At 40.3% G+C, this 12911-nt stretch overlaps 1 protein-coding gene across 1 annotated transcript in view; it reads left to right on the top strand.

Moving 5' to 3' along the window:
• Positions 1-12911, top strand: part of TBX15 (T-box transcription factor 15) — a 131122-nt gene that overhangs the window by 85826 nt on the left and 32385 nt on the right. The window contains exon 6 of the mRNA XM_007948561.2: positions 4109-4173. Coding sequence (XP_007946752.1) covers positions 4109-4173 — 65 coding nt within the window. The remainder of the gene's footprint in view (positions 1-4108; positions 4174-12911) is intronic.

The following is a 12911-nucleotide window of genomic DNA, read 5'->3' on the forward strand; positions in this document are numbered from 1 at the left end:
ACACACACACACACACACACACATATACATATATATATATATATATATATAGAGAGAGAGAGAGAGAGAGAGAGAGAGAATGACTCTACCAGTTTCCTCTGCCCTGCCCACTCCCTACCAGCTAAGACATATGTAAATCTAACTACTTGCTTCCTCCTTATCTCCTCTTTTCTCATATTCCACTGGGGTAGAAGGGAAGGATTCTCTACTTTTTTTCTATCTTTTCCACCTTCTATTTTACCCTCATACCCTTGTCTTCATAGGACTGCAAGACTTATGGCCTAGCTGTCCTTTGTATCCCTTTCTATGCTACTGGGCTGCCTCTTGATATGGAAACCATGGGACTATTAGAAACTAAAGATTATTGAGTTTGAAAATACATTGATTTTCTCCTCCAAAATGTTGTCTGGATTATTCTTGGCATTTGTAGACATAGACAAAGTTGTAATCACAAGCATTAACTAGGATCATAATTCGGTTTCAAAGCTAAAATTGCTCTCTCTATGTTGTTGTTGAGTACTGTCGAGTCAATTCTGACTCAGCATCGACTCATAATGACCCTATAGGATTGAGTAGAACTGCCTCACAGAGGTTCCTGGACTGTAACTAATTTTTTTATTTTTTACATTTTTTTTTTTTTTGTGATTTAGGCGAAAGTATACAGAGCAAATTCATTTTCCATACAGCAGTCCATACACATTTTGTTTCATGACATTGACTACAATTCCCCACAATGTAACAGCTCTCTTCCCACTTCCTCCCTGTGGTTACCTCTTCTCTATATCCTTTCCTATGCATTATTGCCCCCTGAGCCATCTCCCTGTGCAAACACTGCCCTTCTATTCTTTCACAATTGATTGTTCTAAGGAGTGTATCTACCTGATGTAAATGTTCACCCTATATGCCTGTCTAATATTTGGCTGGAATCTACAGGAGTGAGTTCAGTTCCAGACCTGAAGGGTAACTGGGGACCATAGTCTCAGGGTCTCACCAGGCTCTATCAGGCCAGTGAAACGTCTTTTTTTTTTTTTTTCTTTTTCTTATGCTTTTGAGTTTTGTTCCACATCGTTCTCCCACTCTGTCCAGGATCTCCCGTACTGATCCCTCTCCAAGTGGTTGATGGTATTACCTGGGCCATAAACTTTACGGAAGCAGATGGCCAGGTCTTTTCTCCCAGAGCTATTGGTGGGTTCAATCGCCAACCTTTTTGTTAGCAGAGAGAGCTTTCCCATTCTGCCACTAAGGCTCCTTCCTCTCTCTATAAAACCAAAAAACCAAACCCACTGCCATCGAGTTGATTCCAACTCATAGTGACGCTCTGCCTATACAACAAGCTAAACGCCCTGATGTGGTCTCAAGCCAGCCTCCCTAGCTTTCTTTCTTTCTGCTCCTCTCCCCATGCCCTATACTTTGGTCAAATTTGACTCATCAGTATTTCTTGAATGTGCTTCATTTTTCTCACTTCGTGCTCTGGCTTACATAGGGTCTTTCTTACAAAATGTCTCCTTTGTTCCTTTCCCTGCTTCTTGAATTTTTTTTTTTTTTATGTATTAAAATCTTACACATCCTTCAAGACTTTAATCTTATGCCGCCTCCAACATATAACCTCAAATTCCTTTAATGTGGAGTAATTATTGTTTCTTCTAAGCTCTTTGTCTTTGTTGTGATCCTTATCACATTCTTTTTTATATTGTATTATATTAGTATATATGTCTGTTTTTTCCTTCTAGATTGGAAGTTCCTTGAGGGAAAAAAACTGATCTATACAACCATATACTGACCATACACAGCTCTAAGTCACCTGTGTTATCTGTCACGTTGCTTTGCACACAGAAAGCACTTGAAAATAAGTAGTGAGTGCACAGCCACACTTTTTCAGAAAGCTCTCTAAATTACTCACATTGAATGCTTTGAAACAAGTATGGTGGAGGTGTTGGGTTTTTTTTTTTACATTTGATGGCATTTGTCCATTAAATTTCTATGCAAGACCCCTTAGTCTAAGATCCAATGAGAGGTGAGAAACAGGTTTTCAACCATTTCTCCCCGGCCCATGAAATAGAATGTCATTATATTTATAGCAGTCTGCAGAGGCTCCCGATACATGGCAGCGCAATCATATATCAGAAGCCCCTATCATAAATGAGTTGGACAGGATAAGCCAACTTGAAAGAGAAAATAAAATATTATAACCTCAACTTGAAAAGAAAATACAGTGTGTGGTTTATTGCTGTGGATTATGGAGGAAGAAAGAACCGAATTTAAGTCAAAAACAGAAAAGCAGTGACACTCTTTAAACTCAATACGGTATTCACATGGCAGACACTAGACTTTAGAAAGCCAAACCTTCAGGCTCCTGCTCTGGACTATAAAATAGATGTAAAATTGCTTTTGCTGCGTTATGAGTGTGCCATTCTGGAGGCAAGGAATGTTTAGGGGGAAAAAAAAAACCTTGAAGCCAGCATGTTTCTTTCAAGTCAGAGTCTGTTTGTCAGAATCTCATGTTGCATTTTAAAGACTTTTAAAGACTGTGGCTTTGGGAAATTCCATTCTGAGGAAGTGAGACGGAAGAGAGACTTGGGAAGATTTGGAGTGAAGGAAACAACTTTAGCTGTCCTCGTGCTAAGTTCTGCAATTATCAGAAATATGAAGATAGCCTGAAGTAATGACATTCCCTTATTTCTAGAATTACATTTCATCAAGAGTGCCTTCCCTTCTTTCCGGAGCTTCCCAGTGCCCTCCGTCTTGATTGCTTGAATGTAGTGAGTCATTAACATCTGCTTCAGGCATGAAGGTATCAAAATGCCTCCTATGACCAAGGCTGAAAGAGGAAACACTAGAATGCATGTTTGTTGGTCAGGCTTGTTCTAGTCTAGAGGCACGAGGGTATTATATGCAACCACGGCAGAGGTTGATGGGACTAAGATATGGTGACATAGAAAGGGACTTGTGCAATGAGTGGAGGTTAATCAGATGGCCCCTGACCTGTCCAGCCCAGATGATACAATGGATGGTCCATTCGTTTCTTCTGAGTTACTTGAAAGCCGTGGAACCTGGATGAGATGTGCTGGATCCAGTCCTATCTAGTCACACATGTGTAGACATTCCTTTAGGCAAAACCCTGGAAAAGTCGAGGTAGTTTTTGGTTCTTTTACATGAACATTTCATGTTCTTAAGGTTATTATATGAACAGTTCCTAGTATCAGGGAAGGCACAACCAAGTGAAATGGAAATTATTTGAATCTTTTAGGGTGAGGCAGATTGTCTGGTGGTCTGATTCTGCCTGGAGGTTTATACTGATCACACTGGATCCATTCAATTCTTTATTTATGCACTCACTTATCCATTCATTTATTCTACAGGCATGAATTTATTTATCAAGTATTTTTTTCAGCTGCTTTATGCAGCTTTAAAAAAATTTTTTTTATGGTGGTAAATATATAGGTGACAAAACATTTGCTTTTTTAACAATCTTTGTGTGTACAATTCAGTGATACTTTGTTCTCACTTAAAGCGCTCCCTGTATGCCATATACCATGGACCCCCCACCATTTTCCAATTTGCATTTCACTGTTTGTCTAGGCAAATGATTTATCACCAGTTTGAGCCAAGGAAGGTAAGTTGAGCAGAATTTATTGAGTTAATTACTGGGCAAACGGTGGTTAGGGAGAAGTGAGTCAGGTGGATCAGACATCTATATGCCAGACCCAAGCCCCATATCAAGCTCCAATTTAAATATCAGACTAAAGGAAATGAGTTGAAAACAACAGCTATTATTGACAGAGTGGTTTTTGTTATTTTTTAAGGAGTAACTGAAAAAAATTAATAATATAAATACAGAAAAATAAGCAAATCAACAAACCAGTTACCATAGAGTGTATTCCAACTCATAGTGATCCCATAACTCATAATATTACAGGGTAAAGCTGCTCTATAGTGTTTTTGGCTGTAATCTTTAGGGAAGCAGATCATCAGGCCTTTCTTTCACAACACCAGTGGGTGAGTTCGCAGTGGCAACCTTTAGGTTGGTAGTCCAGCATAAATTGTTTGCATCACTTGGGAACCTTGACGTAAATATAATCCATACTTTTGTTTGTTTGTTTGTTTCCAGATCACAAGATTAAAAATTGACCGAAACCCTTTTGCTAAAGGATTCAGAGACTCTGGGAGGAATAGGTAAGAGTAATTGGGAAAGACATTTTTTATCTCTGTAACATTATTGTCACAATTTCCAGTGGTGGCCAGACTCCTGGTGTTTGGAAAAACACCCACACACTGCACTACTGTGTTGACACAGGCAGAGAGAAATGAACAGGTGACCCAAAAATGAAAAAAACTGCCTCCAAAAGGCTAAATTATCTAAATTGTTTGTTGACACTTTAAATCATCAAATCAAATCTGTCACGTTTTTTTCTCTTACATGGTACTTGGTAATCAGTTCCTTAAAACAAATTTCATGCATTTATTGTCACCCAAGGATTGTTATTTTTTTCTGAATAGTGTGTATTGTTGTTGTTGTTGTTATGTGCTGGCGAGTCGGCCCCGACTCATAGTGACCCCTCCTTGGGTTTCTGAGGCAGTATCACTACGGAAGTAGGATTGCCCAACCTTCCTTCTGAGGAGTGGCTGGTGGGTTTGAACTGCCAGCCGTCTGGTTAGCAGGCAAGTGTCTTAGCCACTATGCTACCAGAGTGTGTATAGCACCTGCAAAATGATACCTCATTTTATTTTCCATTATCAGGAAACAAGGAGTTGTGGACAAATAAAATTTTTCAGAAAATTATTAGCTTTAAGAGCTAAAATTTTATTTAAAAATCAGTAACTTTTCCCTAAGAAATATTTCCAAGGTTTATTACATGATCCCTGCTTTATGGTAAAGAGAGTTTATAGAGCATACCATGGAACCCAATCTTGGTGACCTACGATTGTCATTATGAGTAGGTTGTTACTGTGTACAGTGAAATTCTTAGGAATTGCTGAAACTTGTAGGACTATTAGCCCTTGTTGTTAAATGGCCATAGACACTGTGGTGTTTTTCTGGCTGATAATTCTTTCTAATAGTTCCTTTCCTATATAAAATTTAAATTTGTTATCTACAAACTTAAGAGAGTACCAAAATTGCCAAGGGATCAGGCCCTACATCACCAGAGCTCCTAGTTATATCTAAGGTTATTCAATCAGAAAGCTTCATTTTATATATAAATAATACTGTATCAGCAAATGTGACATTTATATCTTATGTTGTGCCTAAGCTTTGTGATAACCACTTAATCTAATGTTCAGATATTTTTAATGATTGTGGGATGTTTCTTTATAATTGGATGACTCAGATGGTCAGTGTCAAGTTACACTGCCAGAGAAAACCAAACCCACTGCTGTGGAGTTGATTCTGACTCATAGAGACCCTACAGGACAGAGTAGAACTGCGCCATAGAATTTTCAAAACTATAAATCTTTACGGAAGCAAAGTGTCTCATCTTTCTTGCATGGAAAGATGGCTGTTAGGTTCAAACCACCAACCTTTTGGTCAGCAGCCAAATGCTTTAACCACTGCAGCACCAGAGCTCCCTGTTGTTAGACAAGAGAGATGTTATTTGATATTCTTTGGTATGCTTTCTGCAAGTGTTTTCAGATAAACCACTAGTATTATATTGAAAATTATCTCATGAAATATGTAGTACATTATATTAGAATTCAGATTTATGCTAAAAATCAGTTGTGATCATTTCATTTACAAAAAAGATATGTGAAAGGGCTTCTTTATAAAATTATTACAGTACGTTTAAAACACATTTGGATTTTTGCAAATTTTATTTACTTCAGAATTTTTTTAAGGTCACATCTACTGAATAAAATAAAATTTGCTTACAATTCCAGTTTGCAGATGACAACATTGAGTAGCAATCCCTTCTTGGGTTTTGGAGGCAGTATCTCTATGGAAGCAGATTGTCCAGTCTTCTTTCTGAGGAGTGGCTGATGGATTTGAACCACCAGCCTTCTGGTTAGTAGTCAAATGCCTTAGCCACTATACCACCAGAACTCCTAATATGTTCTAGTTCAAGCAACAGGTTAGTGGTAGAGCCACAATAGAGCTCAGGCATGTGGACTCCAGGCCAAATGCTTTCCTTTTTGAAGATTCTTTGTTTAAAATTTGACAAAGTCCCTTATTTCCAAAATTTTACCAATGAAGAATTATTCTTTCATTTCCAATGGACCCCCTGCTTCTTCCCCATTAGCTTATTCCAGGTCTGGGTGCACAGTGTGCCAGTGAACTGTTTCCTATTGCCTTCTTTTCAGGACTCTGAACTCTGGGCCGACTCAAGACCTTGTTAGTAGTAAGGGGTCAGAGATAGAAGTTGGGCTTTCATAAAGAAGCCTCTAGATCTGCCTTGATGGTAATTCTTTGGAACAGGACATTCATGATAGGCTGTTTCTGCAAGTAGACCATAGGTAGCAAGGGCATATAAAATTTTAAGCTTGGAGCACATGGATGGGTGTATTTAAGGGGTTCTGTGAGTACGTAGATACTGTAAGCAAAATTGAATGGGACTGAATTTTTCTGAGGAGTTCTAGAGCTTTCTTCAGATTTTCAAAGATGTCTGCTTTAAGCACAACTATCTATCTTCAGTGGCCAATACCACTGATTTCAATTCTTCAACTCTTTCTTTATTTTTCTTTCCTTCTATAACCATAGCAGCATCTAGTATTTGTTTGTTTTCTTCTTGGCACTACAAAGATTGTCTTCTTTTACTTTTTTTCCCCCCATTGGAGTCCTTGTTCTCCAGAGTTTATGGTCATTTTTCTAAGGTTGAATTTGGGTCCTCAGTAAATGCTTCCCTATTGGTAGGTATCTCTCCTTGGAAGTAGGCATGTAGATGTACTTTGACCATTTGTAGTCTGTATTGCATAGTTATTAGGAAGTATATGTGTCAGTGATTCATAAGTGCCGAGAAGGAAAATAAATCAGGTTAGGAGACAGAATGATAGGGAAAGCCACTTTTACAGACTGGCCAGGAATGATCTCCCTGATAAGATGCCCTGAATGATGTGATAGCAGCTGCCAGGCAGGTCCCTGATTCTAGAGAGAGAGGAACCAGCAAGTGCAAAGAATAAGTGTACTAGGTGTGTTTACAAATCAGGGAACTGATGGTTTTGCATGAGAACCCAGTTTACCACTTTCCAACCAGTGTCTAATCTATTGTCTTTTTTGTGCTAACAGAGAGTTTTTATAAATCTGAGATCTTCCCAATGCATTTTAGACATCAAGTGACTCATACAGAAGGGCATGGTTTGATGAGCTGCATATAAATGTACCCAAAACATACGGATTACATTTCCTTTAAAAACACATGGGCTTAAAAATTAGGGGGAAAGTGCTTGGCTAATGTTTTTTGGTTTTGCAGAACACAAAACATTTGTTGAATACTTTGGAGTTACAGAATTTGCCAAACCTCAAACCAAAACGTGTTCAGGTTTGTCGATCTCAATCCATCCCAGCATGGCCCAGAGGCTCTGGAAGGGAAGACTATGACAGGAAGGATGAGGAGGACACAGCCACCCAATGCACTCCTCTAAAATGACTCATATATATCTTTCTTAGCCTGTAAGCCTCTCACAGCAGTGCTATCAGAGTGTGGTGGTTAGCTGATAGCATGTCCCTTTAAGTGTAGAGAATGCTTGAAGGACCTGTGGCTAAAGACACACTTCTTTTCCATTTTGCATTTTTCAGGGAGAGATATCCATGAAGAAGTCCTCCTGGCTTCTAACCCCATCCCCTTCTCATTCCTCCCACTGAGAACTAGAGTGACTGGTCTGGTTGTTGAGTCTGGGAGAAGGAACTCTTCAGGACCCATAGAGAACACACCCTTCCACACTGTTTTTCCATTGTGTGGTAAGCTTATCAGAGAGGGCCAGCACTTTTGGGGAGTCAGCTTACTTCAGGAGAGTTCTAGCCAGTTCATACAGCCTTCACACCTATACCATGGATTCCAGACACCTTTGTCAACAGTAAAATGGGCATTTTGGTGTCCATTATGTCAGCTCCCTGGGTGTTTCTCAGAATTTACTCTGAGCTCAGATGAGGATAAGAAGAGATATTCATAGTGTCTTCCAGAACCTCAGCAGCAGCCCCAATGAGTCCATGATGTCAGGCCTGCAGAGCCACAATCATGATATCCTGACACAGTACCCTGGCTTCTTTACGAAGTGTCATTCACAAGCTTCAGTGTGAGAACTTTCTTGACTGAAAGAGCTGCTAAACTCTGTTCCCATGTAATTAGGCCCCTGGTTAGAAGTCCTCACTGGGACTGTGTGTGTATGTATGTGTATGTGTGTGAGAGTATGTATGAATGTGTGTCATTGTGCATGTCAGTGTGTGAATGTGTGTGAGTGTGCGTGCCTGAGTTTGTGCATGTGTGTATGTAAGTGTGTATGTGTGTGAATTTGTCTTTATATGTGTGTCTATGTATAGAAGTGAGTGTATGTGTGTGCATGACTGTGTGTATAAGTATGTGTACATGTGTATTCATGTTGTGGGGAAGAGTAGTAGGTTGCATGACATTTCAGAGTGAAGGTACTGACAGATTTTGCTTCCAGGCGTTGTCTCTGCAAATGGGAGAGAAATTGTGTTTATTTCTAAGTTGCTCCAACTTCTAGATTTCACAGATTGTGTGGCCCAAATCTGGTATTGGGTGGGGTCAATATATGTTCATTTTTAATCAAGCCTACCCCAAGAGCACAATATCCAATGTTATCTCTAGGAAATTTCTCCTAGTAGGAGGAGACAGTAATGTCATCCTGTTCTTGGAGGAATAAAATAGATTCCCTCGCTTTGAGATTATATTTTCTCTCATGATCTGTGCTTCTGGGTGCTGGCCCCTGCTAGACTGTAAGCTTCTTGAGGACTAGGACTATGCCCTTTTCATATTTCTGTTCTTCAGTTTTCTCCACAGAGTCAGGTATACAGAATAAAATAATTGCATGTTTAGATTAAAAACAGAAAAAAAAAATGGTTAGAAGTAGAGACATTAAAAGTCAGAAACTCCAGAGTGAGAAAGTTTTACATCAACCAAGGATGGATAGGCAGAGCAAGAGTGGAAAGCAAGTTTTGGATACCAAATAAGAAGGAAATAAAGGCTGAATCTATAAATAGGCTTAGTTTGAAAGACTAAGGGCAAATTTGATTTGATTCTGAGATTGGTTACTGCTCTAAGAAATGGATTTAGCCTGTGTGTAGGTTAGGCACACACTCCCTTCAGTCCATCTTAGGTGGCTCTGGATAGTGGGGACAAATCTGTACTTCTTGGTTCCCTGGAGAAGGAGGACACCTAACATTTTTCAGGGTCTATGAGCCTCAGCAAAGAAGGGATTCCAGAAGTGGAGTTAAAGCAGAATGAGTTTGGTTGAGAAAGATCACCAAGTAGTGAACCAAAAGGTAAAATTATGTCTTTGGAGTGGCTGTCCCAATGGGGAGCTCATTCCTGGCAGAAGAAAAGGGTCATGAAGATGCAGAGAGGCAAATGCCTTTTCATTGAGTCTCACTGTTGAGGAAGGACTTAGGAGGTACATCTTCCTATGTGCCTGGAGGTCCACTGTGCTTAGAGACAAGGGGAATGATGACTGCAAAGTCCCTGCATGTTAAAGAGTTTAAGGGGGAGCTAAAGGGAGTTTTGGTGGCACAGTGCCTAAGGCATTTGACTGCTAACCAGAAGGTTGGTGGTTCAAACCCACCTTCTGCTCCACAGAAGGAAGATGGGATAATCTACTTCTGTAAAGATTTACCACCTTGGAAACCCATTAGGGGGTCACTATGAGTTGGAATTGACTCAATGGCAGTGAGTTGGTTTTTTGGTTTTTAAAGGAGTAGAAGGGAAGAGGACTCTGTGGGTCTCTCCCCTCATATCTAATATGAAAGCCTTGTCTCTGTTCAAGGTGGCTGACGAGATTTTATAGAAGACCCAAGTCAGCTTAGGGAATTTCATATAAAACCTAGGGAGCTCCTCCAAAGCAAACACAAATATAAGAAGGAGAGGATTAAAATTATTGTCTATCTGGAGAGTGAAGGGTCCTATGAACTTGTCCTAAAATGTCAAAGAATGTAGGATTCTGGGTTCCCCTGCATTATCTCTCTTCATCCTATGTTTAACCTTGGCCCTTTGCCCTCACTACTAGCCTCCATTGCTTTTAAGCCACCTGCAAGGGTAATGTCTCATGTGGCATGGTTTCCTTCAGATGCTCCCAACTAGTATGGCTTCCCAGAAGTCATTGTTGCTGATCCCATGATAGGTCTCAGTTAGTGTGGCATCTGTAGCCCAGGGAATTGGTACAGCTGAGAGGCTGGAAGGACCTTGTCTTAGGAACACTTCTTAAGGGGGTATATTTTTGTCAGTGGAGTCCACCCTTGGAGGCTTGAACCAGGACAGTCAAATTACGTAGATGAGAAACTATCAGAAAGGAGCCAGTTGCAAGCCCTGCATCATGGGGATGTTTATATGGTCGATATGAGTACTATTAATGAGTTACCCCTCACGGAAAAACAATGGGGCCAGCAGGAAGAGTGCAAGAAAAAAATTGATTCTAAAGTCATTCTCAGAGTGTTTCCAGCCAGTATTGTAGTTTTCTGGGAGTGTGGCTGGTGGTAGTCGTTCTTGGTGCCCAGTATCCCCTTATTAGTGTTTCAGGGGACAGTGATGTAAAAACAGAGCCATTCACTGTGGTAAGGGAATGAATGTACACCTTCTCCTCATTTATCAACATGGTCAGATTCCAAATACCAGGTTATTGTGCAAAATTGGCATTGTGCAAAAATTGAGGATGACCACATCAGCTCACAAAAGAGAAGATGACTATATCACTACATAATTGCCAAATTATATCATTACATAACTGCTAAGCTACTGAGAATCATGGCCCAGCCAAATTGATACAACCTTAATCATCTCAGTCAGTGTTAAGCTTGTCTTGTACTGTGGTGTTCTTTACTGCTGGATGTACTGTCGTTAATGAGCAAAAGTTGGATAGTAGATTGTTTACTGTGGTTCTAAATGCAAAATGTTGGATAATGAGTGTCTTAGTGACCTAGTGCTGCTATAACAGAAATACCACAAGTGGATGGCTTTTATGAACAGGAATTAATTTTCTCAGTTTAGGAGGCTAGAGGTCTGAACTGAGGGCCCCAGCTCTAGGGGAAGGCTTTCTCTCTCCATCAGATCACAGTTTAGGAGCAAGGCCCACATGTGTGGGCCCAGTGTTCCTTGGAAATGCATGTGTCTTGGTGTCAAACTTCCTTGGGTCTAGGAGGTTCTCAGCACAGGGACCTTGGATCCAAAGGATAAACACTGCTTCTGGCTCTTCTTTCTTAGTGACACTGAGGTCCCTCCTTCTTTGTTCACTTCTCTTTACTTTTATCTCTTGTAAGAAAGAAAGTGTTGCAGGCTACACCCCAGAAAAACTCCTTATATCAGGTAAGGGCTGTGACCTGAGTAAGTGTATCAGTTCCCACCCTAATCCCCTTAAAACTGATTGGCTGATAACATCAGATAACACCATGGGGGATGATTATATCATTGCATAATGCCAAATCACATCATTACATAACTTCCAAACCACTGAGAATTATGGCTCAGCCAACTTGATACATATATTTTGGGGACACAATTCAATCCATGATGAGATAGTCAAAAGTGAGGAGAAGGTGTATTTGCTTACTCAAAGAGGATGCTTACAGAGATTAATATTTAATATTGTGGATAGAATTAATCTCTAATGATTGTGAGGAAGATATTTGGGAGGAAAGGGTTTTCCTGTGACCTCCTGTTAAATAGCTGCTCTCTCAAAGGCTGTGTTCACAGAATGGAGAACCACAACTCTGGGGCACAGATAGTAACCCCCTATCAGCAGCCCAGTACCCAAAAGAAAGAAGAGTGGGCATCTAGAAAGAGGACTGTGACATGAGGAATAAGTGCCTAAATGATGTCAATGAGACCCTGGATGGTGCGATGGTTAACATGCTTGGCTGCTGAAACAGCAGGCTGGAGGTTCGAGTCCACCAGAAGTGCCTTGAGAAAAAAGACTTGGTGATCTACTTTTGAAAAATCAGCAATTGAAAACTCTATAGAGCACAGTTCTATTCTGACACATACGAGGTCACCCTCAGTCAAAATGGACTCAACAGCAACTGTTTTTTTTTTTTTTAAAAGTAACGTTAAGAGAAAGAAAAGAAGGGAGATGGAAAAGTCAGCTATAAATAAGGCCCATGGCCAATCCATCTTTGCTTAGAGCCGAAAGAAATAAATTGTCTTTGGGAGCGGGGAAGGAAGGGTGCAGGGTAGATGTCAGTTAAAATCAGTTAGTAGAGTTCTTTGTTGTAAACAAGTAACTCAAATCTGGTCCACACCCTTATCTATCTATTAAGTTGACCATATGAAATTACTGTGTTTGCAGGTCAAAAATGTTAAAATGCTAACATTTCATATAGCTCAACCTCATAATTTATTTCTAGTCCTTCAAATGATTTGTTGTTGTTGTTGTTATGTGCTGTCGAGTCGGACCTGACTCATAGCGACCCCTCCTTGGGTTTCCAAGGCAGTATCACTAAGGAAGTAGATTGCCCCATCTTCCTTCTGAGGAGTGGCTGATGGGTTTGAACCTCCAGCCTTCTGGTGAGCAGTCAAGTGCCTTAGGTACTATGCTACCAGAAGTGTACAAAAATAGCAATGATTATTTCTGTCATCCAAATTGTCCATTTTTACCTCCTAGTTGATTGTTGTTGTTAAGTGCCATCGAGTCATTTCCGACTCATAGCGACCCCGTGCACAGCAGAATGAAACACTGCCCGATCCCGCGCCAGCCCCACAATCCCTGCTATACTTGAGCCCATCATCGCAGCCACCGTATCAATCCATCTCCTTGAAGGC

The sequence above is a fragment of the Orycteropus afer genome, unplaced genomic scaffold, assembly GCF_000298275.1.
Source record: "Orycteropus afer afer isolate SDZICR_OR568_19922 unplaced genomic scaffold, OryAfe1.0 scaffold00010, whole genome shotgun sequence".
NCBI lineage: Eukaryota > Metazoa > Chordata > Mammalia > Tubulidentata > Orycteropodidae > Orycteropus > Orycteropus afer.